Raw genomic sequence first — 27,544 nt, 5'->3', positions numbered from 1 at the left:
AATACCTAGCTGAAATCATAAAAAAGGAAAATAAATCCCCCTTTGTCAAAATGACCAATAAGCTGAAAACTTGTACAGTGGTCGTGGGGATAGTTTGCAGATTCAGAAATAGTCTCAGCATTTATAAACTTGGGTTTTAATGCCTACATAAAGAGAGAAAATGAGGTCTTGACTCTTCTCAAGGTGAGGAGGTGAAACTTAAAACCTCTTCATAAAGCTGCTGTTGCTGCTGCTTTGTCACTTCAGTCATGTCTGACTCTGTGTGACTCTATGGACTGTAACCCGCCAGGCTCCTCTGTCCATGGGGATTCTCCAGGCAAGAATATTGGAATGTGTTGTCATGGCCTCCTCCAGGGGATCTTCCCAAACTAGGGATAGAACCCAGGTCTCCCGTGTTGCAGGTGGATTCTTTATCATCTGAGCCACCAGGGAAGCCCCTTCATAAAGCTAAGACCGTAAAAAGGCCTCTCAACCTTGATAAAGGAATAGAAGATTTTTTTATCACTGATCCAGACAAAGCACAAAGGAAACTTGTTTTTATCCAGGGCTATATATGGAAAAAGGTCTTCTGTTAGATATAAAAACTCCAGATTACACTGCACACTGATTGAGAATCTAAAATCACCCTATCCACTTGATAAACTAACACACAAATTAGTTCTGGGATGACTTACCTGGGACAACTATTCTAAAGGAGATACCTCAACCATTCAAGCCACTTAGGAATTTCCAAAGGGAGAGAATTATTATTAAAGGTGAGCTTTAGCATATAGAACACAAGGAAAGGATTCATTAAGAGCAAGAGTCAATACATGCTACAAATAGTAAGAATAATATCCAAGAATCTGAAATAAGTGAATATCAGTTCAGTTCAGTTCAATCGCTCAGTCATGTCCGACTCTTGGAGACCCCATGAACTGCAGCATGCCAGGCCTCCTTGTCCATCACCAACTCCCAGAGTCCACTCAAACCCATGTCCACTGAGTCGGTGATGCCATCCAACCATCTTATCCTCTGTCGTCCCCTTCTCCTCCTGCCCTCAGGCTTCCCCAGCATCAGGGTCTTTTCAGATGAGTCAGCTCTTCATTAGGTAGCCAGAATACTGGAGTTTCAGCTTCAACATCGGTCTTTCCAATGAACACCCAGGACTGATCCCTTTTAGGATGGACTGGTTGGATCCTCTTGCAGTCCAAGAGACCCTCAAGAGTCTTCTCCAACACCACAGTTCAAAAGCATCAATTCTTCGGCGCTCAGGTTTCTTTATAGTCCAACTCTCACATCCATACATGACCACTTTAAAAACCATAGCCTTGACTAGATGGGCCTTTGTTGGCAAAGTAATGTCTTTGCTTTTTAATATGCTGTCTAGGTTGGTCATAACTTTCCTTCCAGGGAGTAAGTGTCTTTTAATTTCATGGCTGCAGTTACCATCTGCAGTGATTTTGGAGCCCAGAAAAATAAAAGTCAGCCACTGTTTCCCCATCTATTTGCCATGAAGTGATGGGACCGGATGCCATGATCTTAGTTTTCCGAATGTTGAGCTTTAAGCCAACTTTTTCACTCTCCTTTTTCACTTTCATCAAGAGGCTCTTTAGTTTCTCTTCGCTTTCTGCCATAAGAGTGATGTCATCTGCATATCTGAGGTTATTGATATTTCTCCTGGCAATCTTGATTCCAGCTTGTGCTTCTTCCAGCCCAGCATTTCTCATGATATACTCTGCATATAAGTTAAATAAGCAGGGAGACAATATACAGCCTCGACGTACTCCTTTTCCTATTTGTAACCAGTCTGTTGTTGCACGTCCAGTTCTAACTGTTGCTTCCTGACCTGCATATAGGTTTCTCAAGAGGCATCAGGTGGTCTGGTATTCCCATCTCTTTCAGAATTTCAGAACTGATTTCAGATTTCAGAACTGAATATCAGGAAGAGACTAAAAACCATATTTCAAATAATTAAAGAGGACTTCTGTACCAGCCAAGATTAGGGCTGAATCTACCCTCATCTGAAATGATTTAAAAAAAAAAAAAAGGCAAAATATATAGTTTTCAAGACACTGTTTATCAGCAATGAATATGAAGATCCCTGAGAGAGAGAAAATAAATGAGGTAAGCCTTGAAATCTCCCCTGCTTACTGGCCTGGAAACCATGGAAGGAGACATGGAAACAGGAAGGAGAAACACAAGGAGATCCTTGTAGACTTGCAGAGTGGAGGACATAGAACCGAGAGTCCAATGAAACCAACTCAGCTAGAATTCTTGGGATAGAGTACTTGAGAGAGGAAGGTTGCACAATGCAAGAATTCTGGATCTCTGCATAGGTTCCTTTTTGAGTATTCAGCTGAATGCTGATCAGCTGATGCATGTGAGGAACATTACCCAAGATTGTTGAAAAAACTGTCCAACAAATCAGAGACAGCAGTGCCCAACACTCACACCAGGCTGGGAATATTTCTTTTTCTAACCAAACAAGATTAGAAAACCTTGATGGGATATTGACTACTTGGAGAGTCTTGTTTTAGCTAGATCTAGACTATATGTTGGCTTAAAGCTCATCATTGAGAAAACGAAGATCATGGCATCTGGTCCCATCACTTCGTGGGAAATAGATGGGGAAACAGTGTCAGACTTTATTTTTTTGGGCTCCAAAATCACTGCAGATGGTGACTGCAGCCATGAAATTCAAAGACACTTACTCCTTGGAAGAAAAGTTATGACCAACCTAGGTAACATATTCAAAAGCAGAGACATTACTTTGCCAACTAAGGTTCATCTAGTCAAGGCTATGGTTTTTCCTGTGGTCATGTATAGATGTGAGAGTTGGACTGTGAAGAAAGCTGAGCACCGAAGAACTGATGCTTTTGAACTGTGGTGTTGGAGGAGACTCTTGAGAGAGTCCCTTGGACTGCAAGGAGATCCAACCAGTCCATTCTGAAGGAAATCAGTCCTGGCATTTCTTTGGAAGGAATGATGCTAAAGCTGAAACTCCAGTACTTTGGCCACCTCATGCAAAGAGTTGACTCATTGGAAAAGACTCTGATGCTGGGAGGGATTGGGGGCAGGAGGAGAAGGGGACAATAGAGGATGAGATGGCTGGATGGCATCACTCACTCGATGGACGTGAGTCTCAGTGAACTCCAGGAGATGATGATATACAGGGAGGCCTGGCGTGCTGCGATTCATGGGGTCGCAAAGAGTCGGACACGACTGAGTGACTGAACTGAACTGAAGTGAGACTAAATGTTGCTATGGTTTTATCTAAAAATTCTTAAAATCAAGACCTGAAGTGATCAAAGTTACTGTTTTCAAGTAACTAACTGTATCCAAAACAAAGCTTAAGGATAGAAATAGTATGATACAAGGATAAGAGAGAGGGAGTTTCCTTTCTGAAATGGCAGCATGAGGAGTTCTGTGAACCTACTCCCAAGCAAAGAAGCATAACTGGTAAAAACTATTTTTAAAGACCAACCACTTAAATTCTCTGGCAAATGTCCTAAGGGCATATTGCAGATAAGGAAACATTTATTCAAGAATACACCCTAAAACTTGGTAAGAAGAGCAAGAGTCTATGACCCTTGGGCCACGAAAAATACTATCCCTCACTGAAGGCAATGGCAACCCACTCCAGTACTCTTGCCTGGAAAATCCCGTGGATGGAGGAGCCTGATAGGCTGCAGTCCATGGGGTCGCTGGGAGTCGGACATAACTGAGAGACTTCACTTTCACTTTTCACTTTCATGCATTAGAGAAGGAAATGGCAACCCACTCCAGTGTTCTTGCCTGTAGAATCCCAGGGACTGGGGAGCCTGGTGGGCTGCTGTCTCTGGGGTTGCACAGAGTTGGACATGACTGAAGTGACTTAGCAGCAGCAGCAGCAGCACCCTCAGTTAACTTGATGGAATCCAACTCTGAGTGGCCAAGAAGATAGCTTTCTCTTCCCTCAGCTCCTAATCAAGAGATACAATATCTTAGAGATGTAGCATTTCTCATCCTCTCCAGCTTAGTTAAAGAGGTTAAATTCATGGGGAGTGTGACCAAGAGGTTGGGGGTTCCTTTGCTTTGTTCAGCACCTACTAACAGGATAACTGTTCAACTCTTAAGGATGACAAACAGAGAGTACTGTGACCCTGAGCATCCTTGATCCAGGTCACTATTAGAAGAGATGTTCTATGCTGGCAGAAGAAAACCAGAAATTTTGCCATAAGAATAGAGAGCTCAGAAACTCTCTCCAAAAGGAATTTGACTTTTCATAAACAGTGTGGGGAAGTTCATACATAAGGACATTCTTGAAAACAAGGAGATTCTGGTGGTAAGCAAATAAAAGAGGCATCACTTAATCAAAACTAAGAAGCTAGGGACTTCCCTGAGGGTCCACTGGTTAAGATTCTGGGCTTCCACTGCAAGGGGTAAGGGTTTGATTCCTGATCTGAGAACTCAGACTAAGAATCTAACTGTATGCCAGCTAGTACACAAAAAAACTAGGGAAAGAAACACTAAGAACCCTCCTGCAGTCAGAACAAACCTCAGAGACTGCTCACAGTTGACCCCTGTCTGAATTTAATTGGGTCAGACTGTGGAACAATCTCTGCCCCAAGACATTTTGAAACCTTGGAGCAATCAGCCAGCAATGAGTATAATCCTCAAGCTGTATGTAATGGCAAATGAGTCAAAGAGCTTAACACAAAAATCAGAGAAAGAGATAGAGTCCTGCTAAAACCATTATCATCCTAGGGTGACTGTATTCATGTCCAAATCTATGCTCTCTAAGAAGTGACAGTCAGGGTTTACACTGCAGAGGAAATACACTTCACTAAAATTTCAAGTCAAAAAAAAACAAGCAAAAAAAAAAAAACAACTAGACCTAGGAAAGTGAAAGAGAGTTGTCCCGAGTTCCTGAAAGTTATTACTCCTGAGTTACTGAAAATATCCTGTTTTCAACCAAAAATTATGACATGCAAAGAAAAGGAAAGTACCATTCATACATGGAGGAGAAAAATAAGCAACAGAAGCTACCTGTGGTAGGTAGCTCGTATCTCAAATTTAACATAGGCTTCCAAGACTTTATAACTATATTCAAGCAATTAAAGGAAACCATTTTTAAAGAAGTAAAAGAAGTTGTGATGATGATGTCTCTTCACAAATACTATCATTAAAGGCATAGAAATTATAAAAAGAACCAAATGGAAATTCTGGAGTTGAAAAGCACAGTAACCAAAATGAAAACTTTACTGCTGCTGCTAAGTCGCTTCAGTCGTGTCCGACTCTGTGCGACCCCATAGACGGAAGCCCACCCGGCTCCCCCGTCCCTGGGATTCTCCAGGCAAGAACACTGGAGTGGGTTGCCATTTCCTTCTCCAATGCATGAAAGTGAAAAGTGAAAGGGAAGTCGCTCGGTAGTGTCCGACACTGTGCGACCCCATGGACTACAGCCTACCAGGCTCCTCCATCCATGGGATTTTCCAGGCAAGAGTACTGGAGTGGGGTGCCACTGGCACTCAAAAATGAACTTGAACTGACATGAGAATGAATCAGAAACCTTGAAAGTAGACTGGTAATGATTATATAACCTGAAGAATAAAGAGAAAAAAGAATGAAGAAAAATGAACAGAGCATCAGAACTGTCGTTATTAAGTGCACCAATGTATATATAAAAGTATCAAAAGGGAGGAGAAGAAAAGCAGAAAGTATTTGAAGATACAATAGCTGAAGACTTATCATATTTGATGAAAAATATTATACATTTAAGAAAGCCAGGAGATCCACAGAGGGCCACATCATAGTAAAATACTGAAATATGAAGCCAAAGAGAAAGTGAGAGTCAGGCAGATAGACACTCGTATCATGTACAGGGAAACCCCAATAAAATTAACATCTGACTTTCTATCAGCAGCATTGGAGGCTAGAATATATATTTGAAGTACTGAAGAAAAACCCCAGTCAACTAAGAATCTTATATTCGGTGAAGCCATTTTTTAAAAATTAAGCCAAGGTAAAGACATTTCTCAGATAATCCAAAACAGATTGCTAGCACATTTGCATTATGAGAAATACAAAGGGAGTTCTTAAGGCTGAAAGTAAATGATCTCTAATGGTAGTTGGGATAAAAACAAACAAAGTACCGAAGAGCCCCAGTAAAGGTAAAAATACAGTTACAAAAGATAGTATCAGTTCAGTTCAGTTCAGTTCAGTTGCTCAGTCATGTCCAACTCTTTGCGACCCCATGAATCACAGCACGCCAGGCCTCCCTGTCCATCACCAACTCCCGGAGTTCACTCAGACTCGCATCCATCGAGTCAGTAATGCCATCCAGCTATCTCATCCTCTATTGTCCCCTTCTCCTCCTGCCCCCAATCCCTCCCAGCATCAGAGTCTTTTCCAATGAGTCAACTCTTTGCATGAAGTGGCCAAAGTACTGGAGTTTCAGCTTTAGCATCATTCCTTCCAAAGAAATGCCAGGACTGATTTCCTTCAGAATGGACTGGTTGGATCTCCTTGCAGTCCAAGGGACTTTCAAGAGTCTCCTCCAACACCACAGTTCAAAAGCATCAGTTCTTCGGTGCTCAGCTTTCTTCACAGTCCAACTCTCACATCTATACATGACCACAGGAAAAACCATAGCCTTGACTAGACGAACCTTAGTTGGCAAAGTAATGTCTCTGCTTTTGAATATGCTATCTAGGTTGGTCAAACTTTTCTTCCAAGGAGTAAGCGTCTTTAAATTTTATGGCTGCAGTCACCATCTGCAGTGATTTTGAAGCCCAAAAAAATAAAGTCTGACACTGTTTCCACTGTTGAGATAGTATAGGAAACCTAAAATGGTGTAGATATATATATACATATACATATATGTATAACTGTTTCACTTTCCTATATAGCAGAAACTAGCTATAATTTACAAACAACATTGTAAATCAACTATATTCTAATAAAATTTAACAAAAAATACTATAAGCATAAAGGCAGTATGAATCTTCTTTTGACTGGTTTTAAAAGCAGTTATCCCAAAGAAAGGCAGTGCCAAAGAATGCTCAAACTACTGCACAATTGCACTGATCTCACATGCTAGTAAAGTAATGCTCAAAATTCTCCAAGCCCGGCTTCAGCAATACGTGAACCGTGAACTTCCAGATATTCACACTTGTTTTAGAAAAGGCAAAGGAACCAGAGATCAAATTGCCAACATCCGCTGGATCATGGAAAAAGCAAGAGAGTTCCAGAAAAACATCTGTTTCTGATTTATTGACTATGCCAAAGCCTTTGACTGTGTGAATCACAATAAACTGGACAATTCTGAAAGAGATGGGAATACCAGACCACCTGACCTGCCTCTTGAGAAACCTATATGCAGGTCAGGAAGCAACAGTTAGAACTGGACATGGAACAACAGACTGGTTCAAAATAGGAAAAGGAGTATGTCAAGGCTATATATTGTCACCTTGCTTATTTAACTTATATGCAGAGTACATCATGAGAAACACTGGGCTGGAAGAAGCACAAACTGGAATCAAGATTGCCAGGAGAAATATCAATAACCCCAGATATGCAGATGATACCATCCTTATTGCAGAAAGTGAAGAGGAACTAAAAACCCTCTTGATAAAAGTGAAAGAGGAGAATGAAAACATTGGCTTAAAACTCAACATTCAGAAAACTAAAATCATGACATCCGGTCCCATCACTTCATGGCAGATAGATGGGGAAACAGTGGAAACAGTGACAGACTTTTTTTTCTTGGGCTCCATAATCACTGCAGATGGTGACTGCAGCCATGAAATTAGAAGAAATTTCTTGCTTGCTCTTTGGAAGAAAAGCTATTACCAACCTAGACAGCATATTAAAAAGTAGAGACATTACTTTGCCAACAAAGGTCCGTCTTTGCCAACAAAGGTCCGTCTAGTCAAAGCTATGGTTTTTCCAGTAGTCTTATATGGATGTGAGAGTTGGACTGTAAAGAAAGCTGAGCACCAAAGATTTGATGCTTTTGAACTGTGGTGTTGGCAAAAACTCTTGAGAGTCCCTTGGACAGCAAGGAGATCCAACCAGCCCATCCCAAAGGAAATCAGTCCTGAATATTCACTGGAAGGACTGATGCTGAAGCTCCAATACTTTGGCCACCTGATGCGAAGAACTGACTCCTTGGAAAAGACCCTGATGCTGGGAAAGATTGAAGGTGGGAGGAGAAGGAGACGACAGAGGATGAGGTGGTTGGATGGCATCACCAACTCAATGGAATGAGTTTGAGTCAACTCTGGGAGTTGGTGATGAACAGGAAGGCCTGGCGCCGCAAAGAGTTGAACACGACTGAGTGACTGAACTGAACTGAACTGATTCTTGCCTGAGAACCCGATGGACAGCATGAAACGGCAAAAAGGTAGGACACTGAAAGATGAACTCCTCAGGTAGGCAGGTGCCCAATGTGCTACAGGAGAGCAGTGGAAAAAAAACTCCAGAAAGAATGAAGAGACGGAGCCAAAGCAAAAATAGCACCTGGTTGTGGATGTGACTGGTGATAGAAGTAAAGTCTAATGCTGTGAAGAGCAGTATTGCCTAGGAACCCGGAATTCACTGGTTCATGAATCAAGGCAAATTGGAAGTGGTCAAACAAGAGGTGGCAAGAGTGAACATTGATATTTTAGGAAGCAGTGAACTAAAATGGACTGGAATGGGTGAATTTAACTCAAATGACCATTATATCTACTACCGTGGGCAAGAATCCCTTAGAAGAAATGGAGTAACCCTCACAGTCAACAAAAAACACCTAATGTTATACTTAATGGCAGAGACTGGAGATCAGCAAGATCCAATTAATATCAAGAATAAGATACAGATGTACATTTTTGTCACTTCTATTCAGTATTTCTTTGGAGGTTTAGTCTAGGACCACTGGGCTTCCCCTGTGGCTCAGATAGTAAAGAATCTGCCTGCAATTCAGGAGACCTGTGTTTGATCTCTGGGTTGGGAAGGTCCCCTGGCGAAGGGAAAGGCTACCCACTCCAGTATTTTGGCCTGGAGAATTCCATGGACTGTATAGTCCGTGGATTCTCAAAGAGTCAGACACGGCTGAGTGACTTTAACTCTCACTAGTCTCGGACAATTAGACATGAAAAAGAAAAGGTATAAAAGGCATATAGAAGGTATCTAGATTGTAAAAGAAGAAGTAAAATTGTGTTTATGTATCACACAATCTTATATTCAGGAAATCTTGAGGAATCCATAGAAAGGCTATTACAAGTAACAAGAATTCAAGTTTTCAGGATATAAAACCTGTATATATATAAAAGAATTGTATTTTTATACAGTAGCAATGAATAAACAGAAAATGAAATTGAGAAAACAATTCCATTTACAATAAAATGAAGAGTTTAAAAACTTTTGGAATAAATTTAACAACATAATCTCAAAACTTTGCAAAACGTGAAATACCGTTGAGGTAGAATGTTACAAAGAGTTGCACAATGGGGATCTCTAAGAATCTACCTCTCCACTGAAGCAATACTTAACATTGGCAAAAACAGTGTCAGAATCATCTGAAGAGGTGTTTAATGAAGAAAGAAGCTGCTGAATTTTGATAAGATAGCATTGTGGAATTTTTGCCACAACCATCCCTGGTTATCTTGTTCAGTGATGGCCAAGGAGATGGTGACTCATGTTCCTCGTGTGACTTGTTGCTATTAGAGGAGGCAACACAGACCTTATTCTTAAAGAGAGTGTTGTGATTATGCTTTTTGACCTGTCTGGTAGCTTCCTGAGGAGCTGGCTCAGAGGGAACCTTAATTTGACTCTCCTAAGAACTCCCTTAGGGCTGGGGTGGCCTCCAAGCTTGTGTTTGTGGAAAATATTTAAAGGTGTAGTACTGTCCACAGCTGCCTGGGTTAAGGGACAACGGACAGGACAAGCAGCAGACAGACTGAAAAAGCCTAGAAGAAACTGGGGGAAAAAATCTTATCTGTAAGAAACTCACTTTATTAAATAAACATGGTAGTGCTCGCTTCGGCAGCACATACACTAAATAAACATGGTACTCACTGAGCAGATTTTAACTTTTTTTGGTTTTGGCCACACTATGTGGCATGTGGAATCTTAGTTCCCTGACCAGAGATTGAGCCTGTGCACCCTGCAGTGAATGTGCAGAATCCTAACCACTGGACCACCAAGGAATTCCCAGAAAGAGACTCACTTTGGATCCAATGACACAAATAGGTTGAAAGTGAAAAAACAGAAACAGATACTCCACGCAGCTGAGATGGCTACAATAATATTAAACAAAATAAACTTTATGTTAAAAATTGTTACAAGAGACAAAGTCATTACATATTTTGTTTCTCTCTCTCTATTTTGGCTATGCAAGGTCTCAGTTCTTTGACCAGGGATTGAACTCAGGCTGCAGCAGTGAAAACCTGGAAACCTAAGCGCTCGGCCACCAGGGAACTCCCATATATTTACTTTAAAACATTAAAAAGATACAGCAATTATAATTACATACATACATGATAATAGGACTCTAAAATACATGAAGCAAAAATTGACAGGATTGAAGGGGAAAATCCACAGTTATGTAATAATTGTTGAAGACTTACTACTTTATTTTTTATTGAGATATAATTGACATTAGTTTCAGGTATAAAATGTAAATTTTTTTTTCTTGTGATGAGAATTTTAAGATTTAATCACTTAGAAACTTTCAAAAATACAATTCAGTATTATTAACTGTAGTCCCTGTGCTCTACATAACATCCCGAGGGCTTACTGATTTTTTAAACAAAAAGTTTGCCTATTGGGACCACCTTTATCCATTTTGCTCACTTACTCCCAATCTCTGGCAACCACACAACTGTTCTGTATCTATGAGATGGGTTTTTTTGTTTGTTTGGTTTTTGTTTTTAGAGTCCTCTTATAAGTGAGACCAAATGGTTTTTGTCTTTCTCTGACTTACTTCCCTTAACATAATATCCTCAAGGTCCATCCATTTTGTGGCAAATGGCAGCATTTCCTGATAGCATTGTGGTGGTAATTTGTATTTCCCTGATAATAGTGATATTGAGCACCTTTTCTTGGACCTGTTGGCTACCTGTGTGACTTCTTTGTGAAAAAAAAATTGTCTATTTAGATCCTCTGCCCATTTTTAAATGAGGTTTGTTTGGGTTTTTTTTTTTTTGCTATTGAGTTATATGAATTCTTCATATATTTTGGATATTAATTTTGTATTAAATGTTTTGTATGGTTTGCAAATGTTTTCTCTCATTTGGTAGGTTGTCTTTTCATTTTGTTGATGGGCTTCCTTTTAGTATGGAAGCTTTTGAGTTTGATGTAGCCCACTTGTTAATTTTTGCTTTTGTTGCCTTTGCTGTTAAATCCAAAAAAAAATCACCAATTTGGATGTCAGGAGCTTATTGCCTATGTTTTCTTCTAGGAGTTTTAAGGCTCCAGGCCTTATGTTAAAGTCTTTAATTCATTTTGACTTGAGTTTTGTGTATGATACAAGATAGAGGTCCAGTTTCATTCATTTGCATTTGGCTATCTTAATTTTTCTAACACCATTTATTGAAGTTACTGTCTTTTCCCCATTGTCTATTTTTGTTAATTAATAGCTATGAATTAATTAGCCACATAGGCATGGGTTTATTTATACCTCTCTTTTCTGTTCCACTGAGCTTATGCATTATTTTTATGCCAATACATGCTGTTTTGGTTATTATAGTTTGAAATCAGAGATTGTAATGCTTCTAGCTTTGTTCTTCTTTCTCAAGACTGTTTTGACTATTCACTGTCTTTTGTGTTTCCACAAAAAAATTGGGATGATATGTTCTGTTTCTGTGAAAAATGCCACTGGATTTTAATAGGTTATTTCACTGAATCTGTAGATTGCTTTGGATAATACAGACATTTTAACAATATTACTTTTTCTAATTCATGAGCACAGAATAATTTTTCATTTATTTGTGCATTTTTAAAGTTTTTTCATCAGTATCTCATAGTTTTCAGTGTATCAGTCTTTCACACCCTTGGTTAAATTTATTTCTAGGTATTTTATTCTTTTTGTTGCAATTGTAAATGGGCTTGATTTTCTTATTTTCTTTTTCTGGCAGTTTGTTGTTAGTGTATAGGAATGTGACTGATTTTTGCATATTGATTTTGTATTGTGCAGCTTTACTGAGTTCACGAATTAATTCTAACAGGTTTTTTTTGGTTGAGTTTTTAGGGTTTTGTAGATATATTATTATGCCATTTGCAAATAGAGACAATCTTACCTCCTTGTTTCCAATATGAATTCTTTGTGTTTCTTTTACTTACCTAACTGCCCTGGCTAGGGCTTTTGGTACTATGTTGAATAAAAGTAGCAAGAGTAGGCATCCTTGTTTTGTTCCTGATTTTAGAGGAAAAACTTTATAAACTATTAACCATTGAGTATGATGTTAGCTATGAATACTTTATATAACAATGGAAGATCATTCATCTAAAAATGGATGAAGGGCAAAAAGGAAATAGAAGACTCTATGAATCAACTAGATCTAACAGATATATATGGTCTGAACCCAACAACAGGCTATAGATTCTTAACAAGTGAAAATGGTATATTCTGTAGGATATGCCATATGTTAGATCACAAAACGAGTCTCAGAAATTTTTTAAAGTTTGAAACCATACAAAGTTTCTTTTCCAGCTATGATGGAATGAAACTAGTCATCAATAACAGAAACTGAAAAATTCACAAATATTGGAATTAAACAACACACTCTTAAGCAACCAATTGGTCATATAAGACGTCATAAGGAAAATTAGGAAATACATTGAGATGAATGAAAACACAACATACCCAAACTTAAGGAATTATATAACAGAAGCAGTGCTGATAGAGGAATTCATAGCTGCCCTAGCCTACATTTAAAAAGGAAGATCTTAAATTAACAACCTGGTTTTATGCCTTAAGGAACTAGAAACAAAAGAGCAAATAAAACCCAAAGCTAGTAGAAGGAAGGATGTAATAAAGATTAGAGATAAATGGAGTAAAGAGTAGAAAAACAAGAGCTTAATGAAACAGAAAAAAAAGTCAAAAAAATTACTTTTGAAATGATAACAAATTTGACAAACTTTTATAGCTAAGCTAAGAAAAAAGACATAAATTACTAAATTTATAGTAATGAAATCTATAGAAATGAAATCAGGTACATTATCCTGATCTCATAGAAATAAAAATGATTATAGGATAATAATTATAGAATAATTGTACACCAAGTTAGATGACCTAGATGAAATGGACAAGCACACAAGTTACCAAAACTGCCTCAAGAAGAAATAGAAAATCTGAACCAGACTTATCAAGAAATAAGTCTTGACTAAATATATCAAGAGATTGAATATATTAAGAGATTGAATCAGTAATTAAAAACCTCCCAACAAAGAAAAACCCTGGACTAGATATCTTCACTGGTGAATTCTACTAAAGTTTTAAAGGAGAATTAACACTTATCCTGCTCATATTCTTCCAAAATATATAAAAGGGAATGATTCTAAGGCCAGCATTACTCTGTTACCAAAGCCAGAAAAAGACATCACAAGAAAGAATATTGCAAGTCAAAATGCCTTTTGAATAGAAACATATGACCAACAAAATACTAGTAAGCTGAATCCAGCAGTGTATTAAAAGGATTATATGCCACGACCAAGTGGGATTTCCCTCAGGAATTCTAAGTGTGGTTTAACATCAGAAAATCAATCAGTGTCATATTCAATACACTTCATTAAAACAATGAATGAGCAAAACCATCTGATCATCTCAACTGGTGCTGAAAAAACATCTGATAAAATCCAGCACCTTTTCATGATAAAAATTAATTCCTGATTTCAAAACTTAGTAAAATAGGGATAGAAGTTCTTCTATATGATAAAAGACATTTATCAAAAAACCGACAATTAGCATTATACTCAATGATGAAGGCCCAAAAGCTTTCCCTCTGTAATTTGGGGAACAAGATAAGGATGTCTGCTTTCACCACTGCTATTCAACATGGTACTGAAAGTTCTAGCCAGAGCAATTAGGCAAGAAAAAAAGATATTCAAATTAAAGACATTAATTCAAAATTACCTCTTTTCACACATGATCCTATATATGGATAATCTTATAAATAGAAAGTCCTAAAAAACCCACAAAAATTTTATTAGAGTGAATGAATGAATTTGGCAGAGTTGCAGGGGTAAGATCAATTTACAAAATTCAGTTGTATTTTAGTACACTAGCAGTAAGCAAACCAAAAAGGAAATTGAGAATGCAATTACTTTTTATAGTAGCATTAAAAAGAGTAAAATATAGAGGAATAAATCTCACCAGCGAAGTACAAAACTGGTAAACTGAAATCCATAAAACACTGCTGAAATAAATTAGACTGAAGTAAATGGGAAGGTATTCATGTTTATGCATTGACAGACTTATTATTAAGATGACAATACTTTCCGAAAGGATTTGCAAAATCAATACAATCCTTTTCAAAATTTCCAGAAATGGAAAAGCTGACTCTAAAATTTATATGGAATTGTAAGCGATCTGGAATAGTAAAAAAACATCTTAAAAAAGGAAAACAAAGATGGAGGACTCATAATTCTTTGCTTCAAATTCCACAATGCTATTTAATACTTAGTGTCAAAAAATGTGTTATCAAGAGGATGAGGGGACAAGCCACAGACGAGGATAAAATATTTCTGAAAGATGTATCTGATAAAGGACTGTTATCTACATATACAAAGAACTCTGAAAACTCAAGAAACTGAACAACCCAATTAAAAAGTGGACAAAAGACCTCATCAGGTACCTCAGCAGAGAACATAAAAAGATGACAAACATAGATAAGATGCTCCACATCATGTATCATTAGGGAATTGCAAATTTAAACAACACTGAGTAATCACTATGGTAGTGCTTTTCCCACTACACCACGATGCTTCTGCAGTTATTCATTTTCATCTATGTAACCGTTTAGGATTATTCTTGTCTTTGTTCTCCAGATATAATACTAACTTGTTTTAGCACACCAATATAGCCATGTGATGTTTGCATTACAGCACACTTTAGCACATATCAAGTATATACTACTTGGATTTTAGATTTTTTTAAATTAAATTGTCCACTAAATCTTGTGATTTGGTGTCTTGCCTATACTGAGTCCTGAAAGACTAGTTAGTAGGTGAATTTTTTCTAGCTGAAGAGAAGAAGGTTTTGTGGAGGAAGTTGATTTGAGTCCCCCCTTGTAATATTTGTTAGTTGTTTAGTTGTGTTTGATTCTTTGAGACACCCATAGACTGTAGCCTGTCGAGCTCCTCTGTCCATGGAATTCTCCAGGCAAGGAAACTGGAGTGGGTTGCCATTTCCTTTTTCAGGGGATCTTCCCGACCCAGGGATTGAACCTGGGTATCCTGCATTGTGGACAGATTCTTTACTGTCTGCACAACCAGGGAAGCCCAGAGGTTCGTGACATGTACAGGAGACAGTTAGCAAGACCATCCCTAAGAAACAGAAATGCAAAAAGGCAAAATGGCTGTCTGAGGAGGCCTTACAAATAGCTATGAAAAGAAGAGAAGCGCAAAGCAAAGGAGAAAAGGAAAGATATACCCATTTGAATACAGAGTTCCAAAGAATAGCAAGGAGAGATAAGAAAGCCTTCCTCAGTGATCAATGCAAAGAAATAGAGGAAAACAATAGAATGGAAAAGACTAGAGATCTCTTCAAGAAAATTAGAGATACCAAGGGAACATTTCATGCAAAGATGGGCACAGTAAAGGACAGAAATGGTATGGACCTAACAGAAGCAAAATATATTAAGAATAGGTGGCAAGAATATACAGAAGAACTATACAAAAAAAGATCTTCATAACTCAGATAATCATAATGCTGTGATCACTCACTCACCTGAAATTTGAAGTCAAGTGGGCCTTAGGAAGCATCACTACAAACAAAGCTAGTGGAGGTGATGGAATTCCAGTTGAGTCATTTCAAATCTTAAAAGATAATGCTGTGAAAGTGCTACACTCAATATACCAGCAAATTTGGAAAACTCAGCAGAGGCCACAGGACTGGAAAAGGTCAGTTTTCATCCCAGTCCCAAAGAACGACAATGCCAAAGAATGCTCAAACTACCACACAGTTGCAGGCATCTCACGTGCTAGCTAAGTAATGCTTGAAATTTTCCAAACCAGACTTCACAGTTCGTGAACTGTGAATTTCCAGATGTTCAAGTTGGAGTTAGAAAAGGCAGAGGAACCAGAGATCAAATTGTCAACATCAGTTGGATCATCAAAAAGCAAGAAAATTCCAGAAAATCATCTACTTCTGCTTTATTGACTACACCAAAGCCTTTAACAGTGTGGATCACAATAAACTGTGGAAAATTCTGAAAGAGATGGGAATACCAGACCACCTGACCTGCCTCCTGAGAAATCTGTATGCAGGTCAAGAAGCAACAGTTAGAACTGGACATGGAACAACAAACTGTTCCAAATCTGGAAAGGAGTACATCAAGGCTGTATATTGTCACCCTGCTCATTTGACTTATAGGCAGAGTACATCATGAGAAATGCTGGACTGGATGAAGCACAAGCTGGAATCAAGATTGCCAGGAGAAATATCAATAACCTCAAATATGCAGATACCACTGTTATGGCAGAAAGCAAAGAAGAACTAAAGAGGAAAGAGAAAGGGAAAGAGAAGAGTGAAAAAGTTGGCTTAAAACTCAGCATTCAGAAAACTAAGATCATGGCATCCGGTCCCATCACTTCATAGCAAGTAGATGGGGAAACAGTGAAAACAGTGACAGACTTTATTTCCTTGGTTTCCAAAATCACTGCAGATGGTAACTGCAGCCATGATATTAAAAGACACTTACTTGGAAGAAAAGTTATGACCAACCTAGACAGCATATTAAAAAGCAGAGAGAGATTACTTTGTCAATGAAGGTCTGTCTAATCAAAGCTATGGTTTTTCCAGTAGTCATGTATGTATGTCAGACTTGGACTATAAAAAAAGCTGAGCACCAAAGAATTGATGCTTTTGAACTGTGGTGTTGGAGAAGACTCTTGAGAGTCTCTTAGACAGCAAGAAGATCCAACCAGTCCATCCTAAAGGAAATCAGTCCTGAATATTCATTGAAAGGACTGATGCTGAAGCTGAAATTCCAGTACTTTGGCCACCTGATGCGAAGAACTGACTCATTTGAAAACACTCTGATGCTGAGAAAGAATGAAGATGGGAGGAGAAGGGGACAACAAAGGATGAGATGGTTGGATGGCATCACTGTCTCAATGGACATGAGTTTGAGTGAACTCTGGGAGTTAGTGATGGACAGGGAGGCCTGGCGTGCTGCAGTCCATGGGGTTGCAAAGAGTCAGACGCAACTGAGGGACTGAACTTGGTGGAATATTTGTGGAATATGAAGTATTTGTGGAATCCAATAGATGGAGAGACATAAAGGTGGAAGAGCTAAGGAGCCAAGTCATAGTGTTAGTAACTTCCAGTACTATGCATTCAGTACATACATATTAAATTAAAATGCCTGAATGAGGCTGTGGCAGTAAGAATGGAAATCTGGAACGTTTCAGAAGCCATGCTTCATCTTTGTAGTATTGAACCTGGGTCAAGTCTCTAGCTCTGAAGATTTGGGTTAGAACACTACCACTGAAGAAACCCTGCATTTCCAAAGAATTTGAGATTGGAGTCTATTAGTTGTACTTTTTTTTTTTTAAAGAGAAGGAAACAAAGTTAACCTTTAAAAGAGAAGTGGGAGCATGAAATGAAACACCCACTTGTCTTGGGTTTTGTTAATGAGCATGGTAATTATATTATCTGTCACTCCTGGAGGAGGAAATGGAAGCCCACTCCAGTATCTTTGCCTGGAGAATTCGTGGAGAGAGGAGCCTGGTGGGCTATGTATATATAGTCCATGATGTCACAGAGTCAGACACTACTGCGCGACTAATGCTTATCTGTCACTAGGTGGAGTCCATGAGTCCAGGCAAATTTTGGATAGTCTTTTCTGTATATCTCTTCCTATGATTCCTGTTTTGTGCCTTTGAAGTGGAGAGTAATACTTTAAAAAAAAAATCGACAAGTAAGCTTGAATGGCAGAATTTTAGATTTGCCTTAAAAGAATAACCATTGGTTTGTAAAACAGCAAGATAATCTTTTCAGTTCTTCATATCCCCATTCTCCAAATTTTTTTCTTTTTTGAGAAACAGTCTGAAAAATTACAGTTGAATATCAGTTCAAGTCATTCTAGTATTGAGTGTTTTTAATATAATTCATTACTGAATGTGAATTTAAAAGTTAAATTTTTATCCTCTGAGTGCCCTCCCTCCACCCCCAAGAATTCTTGGTTTCAACCAGTTTCACATTTCCCACACCATAAGGTTTGTTTCATTAGTAGTAAAAACAATTGTTACACTGCTTACCAAGTGTCAGTTTTTAAGCAAGCACAACAGGTGCCTGCATTTCTAAAACCTTACATGGCATAAAGCGTTGTGAGATAAAGGACCAAATAACTGTTAATAATTTTTCTTTTATCGAGGCTACCAAAAGATACGAAGTCTGAGGCTGATGAGAGATAATAGTTACAAGCTTACTTTGCCAGTTATTTCATGTTAGGGCTAGGCAACATGTGGATGAATACATGAAGTGGTTGCAAAAAATTATCTTGGGAGCTCTGTAAGCTCCAAAGATGGTGTAGTTAAACTTGCTCAGTTAATTTGCACACAAGACAACATGTGGGCAATGTATGATATAATTCCTTTTTTGTCTTTCTGCTACAGCACGTGCCCTTATAGTCGGCCGCCCTTTGGCTATGGAAATTTTCCAAGTTCAATGCCAGAATGCCTTGGTTATTATGAAGACAGGTACCAAAAACATGAGGCTATGTTTTCAGCTTTAAATAGAGACTATCCTTTTAGAGACTACCCAGATGAACGTGCTCACAATGAAGATTCTCGAAGTTGTGAGAACATGGATGGGACTTCTTACTATAACAGTCATTGCCACAGTGGGGAAGAATACTTAAATCCCATCCCTCAGCTGGACATTGGAGCCTTGGAGAATGTCTTCACAGCCCCGACATCAACTCCCTCTAGTATCCAGCAAGTCAATGTCACTGACAGTGATGAGGAGGAAGAAGAAAAAGTGCTCAGGAATTTATAATTTTAAAACAAATATGCACAGAAAATAAACATTTCTTAAATATATTCTGGGTCACTTGGTGTGAGAAAAAAAAAGCCTAGACTGCTTTGCTGAGAGTTTTCAGCCATGATTTGAGGAGTCAAAACCAAATGCAATTTATGCCTTCATAAAGTTTTGATTAGTGAAACTGGAGTCTGATGTTTCATCATAGGAATATTTAAGATATGAAGTAGTTTATTTTTATGGCTGAAATTTGCATCAGCATATATTATCATTACTTTATCTTGGAATGTGCAAAATACCGAATCCTCACAATTATATGTGAGAGGAAAGGGAGTGTATAATTTGTCTTAAGTGTGATTTGTATTTTATCTCAGGATGCATTTATTTTTCTTTATATGAATTTTTTGTTTGGTGTTTATGTAATATGGATATTTTAGTTTTTATGTAACATTTTGAAAATATTTTGATAACTTTTAGTAGTGAATTGGGACTCAGTTACTAAATTTAATTTACACTAATAACCAATTATAAGTTGCAAATGTGTTTTAATGGAACCTGATTAATTCCTTCAGCTAAATTAGTCATTTCTGTTCCTAAACATTTTTATCATCTTTTTTGGATATATTTCCATTTGGTGTGCATTGTTCTACTTTTGTTATAATTAAATAAACATAGAGAAAATTGTTCTTGTTGGATGTTTTCTGTTGAGGGTATAGAAGTAAGTAAATGAGTATTTTTCAAATGAGAATGGTGTCCATACCACATGCAGAATTTATTTTTACTTAATAGTCTGTAGAATTGTACAGATCCTATTAGCTTACTTGAAGTTGTATCAATGAAGATGGTGTGCACATATTCTGGTGCCATTTCTAAACTCTTTACAGATTGTACCTATAACGTAAGCACTCCCCTCAGTGGAAGAGCTCTTCCAAATTTGGTTCAGGCAGTTGTCTTTAAAACCATAGAGTTTATTTAAGAGCACGTGGGATTTGTTTAATTCACAGTGAGTGAAAGAATTCTGTTTGCAGTGTGACCTCTTGGTAAATACACACTTATGAACAGAGAGAACCATATTAGAAGTGGATCAGAACGACCAGAGCTGGGATCAGGGTAGAAGAGATCTATTAATACAAGACACAAAGTGAATTGATGATTAGAAGTAACCACAAACCAATATACCTTTCCCTCAATGAGCTGTATAATTTATGCAAATTGAGTTTTTTTTTTACTTAAAACTGCTTGGAAGTTGTGTATGGATACCTGTTTTAAGCTTCCAACTTCTTCCTTTGCTAAACCTGTATTTGTCCCTTAAGCAAAGGCTGTTAATGTAATATATTTCATCAACCATAGACTTATTGTATGTAGCATTTCCTTTTCCCAATAAAATTTTTATTTTCATATTTTATATTATTACTCTGTGCAGTGTTATGTGAATGTGGTTAAGGACCAAAACTTGAATTTCTTGGTAGAGAATGAACATGTAACTTCATGTTGGAACTACAGCACATTTAATGTCTAGACCTGACAGATGTCTACACCATTGTATGTGAGTTTGAGCCATTTTATCCCATCTCATTTTAATAACACCTTAGTGACTAAACTGGGTTTAGAGTAACTTATTCTTTTTTACTGAAGTATAGCTCATTTACAATATTATACTAATTAGTATTAGATGTACAACATAGTGATTCAGTGTTTTTATAGATTATACTCCATTTAAAGTTATTATGAAATACTGGGTATATTTGTTCTGCACACTATATCCAGTAGCTTATTTTATACATGGTAGTTTGTACCTCTTAACCCCCATCCCTATTTTGCCCCTCTGCCAATTCTTCTCCTCACTGGTAACCACTAGTTTGTTCTCAATATCTGTGAATCTGTTTCTGTTTTGCTATATTCATTTGTTTTATATTTTAGATTCCTCATGTAAGTGGAAACATACAGTATTTGTCTTTCTCTATTTGACTAATTTCATTAAGCATAATAAGGAATTACCTGACAGTCCAGTAGTTAGGACTGTGGGCTTCCACTCCAGGGGGCATGGATTTGATCCCTGATTAGGGAACTAAGATCCTGCATGCTGCATGGCACAGCCAAAAAAAAAAAAAAAGCATAATACTCTCCACTTCCATCCATGTTGTTGCAAATGGCTAAATTTCATTCTTTTTTATGACTGCATAATATTCTGTGTGTGTATGTGTGTGCTTGTGTATCCTTATCCATTCATGTATTGACACTTAGGTTGCATCCGTATCTTGGCTATTGTAAATAATGTTGCTGTGAACATTGGGGTACATGTTCCTTTTCAAATTAATGTTTTCATTCTCTTTGGGTACATACCCAGGAGTAGAATTGCTGGGTCATATGGCGCCTCTATATTTAGTTTTTTGAGGAACCTTCATGTTGTTTTCCACAGTGGCTTTACCAGTTTACATTTCTACCAATAGTGTAGTATGTGCTAAGCTGCTTTCAGTCATATCTGACTCTTTGTGACCCCATGGATTGTAGCCCACCAGGCTTCTCTGTCCATGGGATTCTCCAGGCAAGAATACTGGAGTAGGTTGCCATTTTCTTCTCCAGGGAATCTCCCTGACCCAGGGATCGAACCCGCATTGCTTATGTCTCCTGCATTGGTAGGCGGGTTCTTTACCACTAGCGCCACCTGACTAGGGTTTCCTTTTCTGCACATCTGTGCTAACATTTGTTATTTGTAGACTTTTTGGTGATAGCCATCCTGAGAGGTATGGGACAGTATTTCCAGCAGAACTTGTTCTTACAAATTGGTTGGGGGAATGCCTTTGTAAGGCAGTGGAATAATATAGAGCATGGTTCAGTATTTCTGAACTATCTGTCTTTAGGCTAGTCCTGCACTGCAAATTCTAACCCCTCCGTTTCATTTTAATGACTGTTGAGTCAGGGCAACCCTTTTTAAATCTTCTCCCTCCTCTTCCTTAATGCTAGGAACAGAAGTCAGTTAGATGGTTTATAGATCTACAGTATAATTTGGGCTGGGAAATATGGGTATTTCTTAGGTGAAACAATATCCAGTAGCAGTTAAGCATGCCTAGAAACAAATGCCCATATCTGCTCATTTATAGCTCTTCAAACCATTGTTAGCTCTGACTAGAGACCCTATAGACAAACAGAGTGCTGCCCTAGGAATGAATTCATTTGCCTGTCCAAGTTGTCAGAGTGAAATTCTCCAAGCTGGAAACCACAAGTGCATTCTAATAGGTTTCGATGCCTTGTTCATTCCTATTATAAATTGGAGGCACTTCTCTGGTGTTCAAGTGGTTAAGAATCCACCTTGCAATGCAAGGGGCATTGGTTCAATCCTGGTGCAGGAGGATCCCACATGCCATGGAGCAACCAAGCCCATGCACCAAGCTACTGAAGCCTGCACACCTAGAGCTCATTCTCTGCCACTGAGAAGCCACTGCAGTGAGAAGCCCATGCATCACAACTAGAGAGTAGCCCCTGCTTGCTTCTCAAAAATCTTGCCATGAAGAACTATGTTGACCTCAGTTTATCTTGTGCTTTTCTACCTTAGCCTGAGTATACTTTTTTCTATTTGTTTGTTTTAACATAATGTCTGCTAACAGAATCTACTCTGGAAAATGCTACTTATAGTTGGTTGCTTCAGTTTTCAATTGCTGGCTTCCAATTTGGTTTTCTGCATTAACTGGAAAAATCCTTAAATCCTTTGCTGAAAGAAGGTGGTGGCTCATTAAACTGTTTCTGCATTAAGTATCTGATAGTCTTAAAAGATTGAAGAGCTGAAACTTAGAGTTATTATAAATTTCGATTGTCCACTAAACTGGCTTTTTAATGAAAGTTGATACTGCATCCAAAGCTTCAAGTGGACAAATGTTTTAAATTCCCATAAAAGTATATTTTTCACAGTGAAAACCAGCTGTCAGATGGATTATTTCTGAGCCAAAAATACAAGTACTTTTGAAAGTACTAGTTTGGAACTTTTATCATTTGATGTCAAAATGAAGTTCTGGGGATTCTATGCACAACTTGCAGTATCTTAAAGAGATATAATTTTGAGGTGAACAGTGTTAGTCTGAAAAAATCTAGCCTATGTGTTAGGATAGATTCTACTGAGGAACATCCTTTTCTAGCATTCTGAATCATCTTTTTAGGATTTTAGATTCCAAGGGCTTCAAGTATAAAACTACTTTTCTGTAAGCAAGTTACTTTCTAATTCTACTTGATGAGAAGTTCCATATCCTCTAGACAGATTTACCCTTTATCTCTACCTTCTTCCTTCTAACTGCCTGACCTAACCCTACATGTCTTCTTTCTGATGCGTAACACATAGAAATCTTAACTTTTCACTAAATGATGAATGCTTGCAGAAAAAGCAAGGAGATGAAGATGTAGGAGGAGAACTGTTTGGTATACTTTTATACCTCTGGCTCCTCTGAAACCACTTCAGGAAATGTTTTGTTTCTAAAAAATAATAAACAGAATTTTATATGTATTGTTTTTTCAAAGGAAGAGCTTCCAAAAGGTATGTTTTCGCCTGTATTACATTGGACATGGTCTGTGGAGGCTGATAACCCGTCCTGGAAAGGATCTTTCCTTCTAAGCTGTGCATAATTACTTGGGTCACATAGTGGAAATGTATAGGATGACCAATGGTCCTGGTTTGCTCAGAACTGAGGGGCGAGGTTAGGGGGGAGGGGAGGATCTAGGACCAGTGCTAAAACCAGGAAATTCCTGGGCAAATTGAGATAAGCAAATAAGTGAATATTGGATCATCTGGATCTATGTAGATCTACACTTACTCATGTTGTGCTACGCAGTTGTAGAGTTTGAAATCACTGAACCTCACTCAAAACAGCAGATTATAGCTGAACTTGTGTCAGGCCTATTCGAAAGGCGTGGGGTAAGTGCCAGGATGCATAGAGCCTGTAAGAGAACTGGAGACACATAGCTATTAGTATGGGGTGCTTTTATCAGACCGCTTCAACCTTACTTGGAAGACAAAAATGATCAAAGCTGTACCTTTTAGTGATATTTCACTTTATAAACCAGAGTGAAAGCATTTTTGTGAATATGGAGTCTTAGACTTTTTTACCGTTTCCCCAAGAATGATAGTGGGATATTGGCCAGAGTCTTATGCTGTTGTTCAGTTGCTCAGTTGTGTACAACTCTTGGTGATCCCATGGACTGCAGCACACCAGGCTTCCCTGTCCTTCACCATCTCCTCGAGCTTGCTCAAACTCATGTCCATTGAGTCAGTGATGCCATCCAACTATCTCATCCTCTGTCATTCCCTTCTCCTCCTGCCTTCAATCTTTCCTAACATAAGGGCCTTTTGCTCCTCCATCCGTGAAGTTCTCCGGACAAGAATACTGGAGTGAGTAGCCATTCCCTTCTCCAGGGGGATCTTCCCGACCCAGGGATTGAAGTCGTGTCTCCTGCATTGCATGCACATTCTTTACCATCTAAACCACCAGGGAAGCACCCGCCAGAGTCTTCAGTACAATGCAAATCTGGGCTGTTTGGGCACACCTAATATTCTAACTCTATAGTTTTTTAAACTATCTCTGAGATACTAGCTATGATGGTGTTTTACAGATGTGGTCAGTACACTGCTTCCAACAAAATAATTTGGGATCCTTGTTAAAAATGCAGCCATTCCCTATATCTATAGAATCAGAATTTCTCTGGCTAGAACCTGGGAATATTCATTTTTAATAAGCTCTTCAAGTTATTCCTAAGCAGTTTTATCGTTTACATCATGTAAAGTTTGCAAGGTATTTAAAATTTTGCCATGAAAACAATGTAACTGTGCTAAAGAGAATTTTCAGAGAAGAAAACATCTGTAATCCATCCAATAATTGTTTTTATTTTATGATGATCTTTCTATATTTGCCCATATACACACATTTTCACACAATTATAATCACAGCACATACACAATTTTTGCAGATTTTTTTGCAAATTTGCGTTTCCTCAATATTTTATCATGAGCTGTTTTTCGTACTGTATAGCTTCATAAATGATGACCTTTCATGTTTGCATAATATTGCTTCAGACAGATATGCCATAATCACATGAAAGGGTTAGGATTGCAGTTTCTTCCAAATTGGTTTCAGTAATCTGTCCTAGTAAGGTTCAATGATAAGATTTCAGAGTGAGCACTTTTACAGACTAGGGGAATGGGTACTCTGAGCAGCCATAATAATTTCAGTGATATGTTGGGTTTTTATGTCATTTTAGAGGTCATTTTACATCAGAGGACTGAATGGCTAAAGCAAGCAGTCTCATTCCTAGATTGGACTTTGGGTCACAATGCAAAGGATGTTGAACAGAGGACATGGAAAGCAAAGTGCTCCACGGTGACCCTTCCTGCAAAGGAAACGCACCGGTACCTCTTTCTGGACAATTTTTGCGGCCTCCCATTTTAATTGCTAATCATTCTTCATATCTCAGTTTCGATATCTGTCAGTTTTCTCCTAATGACTGCTTTTTTTTTCTTTTAAAGTAATAGAACCCTGTAGTTTTAGCTGTGTTTCATCTCTTGAAGCAAGGTGTGGTGTGAAGTACCTAAGATTCTTGACTATAAGATGTCAATGGAACTTTCATGTACAACTTCCATAAAATACCCTCAAAGAGAGACGTTAGCCCTTTCTTTGTCCCTTTTTCGTTTCTACTGGCAGGAATATGCAAGTGATGGCTGGAATCTGAGTAGCCATTTTGGACCATAGAGACTTCATGCTGAGGTTGGTAGAAAAGCAAGAGAGAAGTAAAAACACCATACCAGCACTAAATTACTTTCCTCAAGGCTTTTATGTGAGGTAAAAGTAAATTTTAACTAGTTTAATCTGCTTCAGTGTTGTGTTTTGTATCACATGCTGCTGGACCAAATTCTAGCTCATTCAGAATACTTCCACTCCAGAAAGTTTTCTCTAATCCTCAGAGACTTATTGTTTCTGCTTTATACAACGCCTTTATTTATATCTCCCACTACACTCTAAGTTCCTTGAGAGACAACGAGAGCAAATATTCTAGAAACGAGAAAAATAAATACATGATGGCCAAAAGAATAACAAATACAGCTCTGTATTCACAGCTTCATATTCACGCAAGCATTTTTCTAAGAGGACATGATAGAGCAATTTTACTTTTTTTGTAGAAAGTTTTCTCCAAGAATGTAGCTTTGGAGCCACCATGGCCATGTTCTCTTTATTTTGGGTAAAGCTTATCTTTTGTAGAAGCACATGATGCCAACAGGGAAGTAGAGACAGGATGACATAGAGAGAACCCACACTCAGTTTGGGGTTCCTTTCGCTACAGAGCACAACTTCACACCTGCACTGCTCCTTGAGCCAGTTAGCTAGTTCAAGCTTTTTTTTTTTTTTTTTTTTGCTGTGGTAGTGGATTTCTACATTTTACAAATTAGTCCGGACAAACATGGGGACATATAAAGAGGTGCCTTTCTAGGATGCAAGGAGCCATCTAACATCTTGAAACCCAGGGAATACTCTTGACATTGCTCAGTTTTTACCTCTAGTGATGCCGTAGAGACTAGTGTTTAAGAATTTCTATCAGTTTTGGGATCAGGCATAATTGGGGAAGAGGCCTGGCTTTGTCACTTTGGAGCTATGTTACATTGGGCAAGTAACTTCACCTCTTTGAAACCTCAGTTTTCTGAACAATAAAATAATAATTGTGTTTTTTATAATAACAATAAAATAATAATAGTCTCATAGATTATTGTTGAGGATTAATGACTGTACTCAGTGATGTGCATGCTCAGTCAGTCATGTCCAGTTCTTTATGACCCCATGGACTGTAGCACATCAGGCTTCTCTGTCCATGGGATTATCCAGGCAAGAATACTGGAGTGGATTACCATTTCCTCCTCCAGGGGATCTTCCTGACCCAGGGATTGAACCCATGTCTCCTGCATTGGCAGGCAGATTCTTTACCACTATGCTACTTGGTAAGCCCATACACAGTGCTGGGTGCATATTATTAGCAGCAGTTGTGTCTTAATGTTTCCTTCTTGTGTTTTCAGCAGCACACAACACCCGCTCCCCATTCTATCTTGTCTCTGGGACATCCATCTTGAAACCTCCAAGTTACTATCATGAGGCCAACTTGGAAAAAATGACTGGGAGAGAAATTAGTTTTATCTTACTCAAGTGTTCACCTGCCTGCCGTGTTTAGCTTTTCTTTTTCCTTAAGATATGATGATACAATTGTTAGGAGGGGACCAGCCACTTACTACCTCCTCACATTTGTATAAAGCCTTTCAGTACATTTGGATCTCTCCTTTGAGCACATGAAAAACATAAGTTAAAGCTGAAGAAACTGAGACTCAGTGAGGAGCAATTGACTTGTCCCACATCAAGGAGGTGCTCCATTCAA

The 27,544-nt window shown here is 38.2% G+C and overlaps 1 protein-coding gene across 6 annotated transcripts in view; it reads left to right on the top strand.

Annotated features, from left to right (window-relative positions):
• The window catches only part of SOX30 (SRY-box transcription factor 30), an 80,323-nt gene that overhangs the window by 22,409 nt on the left and 30,370 nt on the right, over positions 1–27,544 (top strand). For 2 of the 6 annotated variants that reach the window (XM_024994430.2, NM_001046429.2), the window contains 1 exon segment: positions 18,787–19,334. The exons of 2 other annotated variants lie outside the window; for them this stretch is intronic. In XM_024994430.2, coding sequence (XP_024850198.1) covers positions 18,787–19,168 — 382 coding nt within the window. In that variant the 3' untranslated portion in view covers positions 19,169–19,334. 6 annotated transcript variants of the gene reach the window in all.

The sequence above is a fragment of the Bos taurus genome, chromosome 7, assembly GCF_002263795.3.
Source record: "Bos taurus isolate L1 Dominette 01449 registration number 42190680 breed Hereford chromosome 7, ARS-UCD2.0, whole genome shotgun sequence".
Classification (NCBI taxonomy): Eukaryota; Metazoa; Chordata; class Mammalia; order Artiodactyla; family Bovidae; genus Bos; species Bos taurus.
Note: the sequence above shows the minus strand (reverse complement) of the source record. Positions and strands in the feature narration are given on the sequence as shown.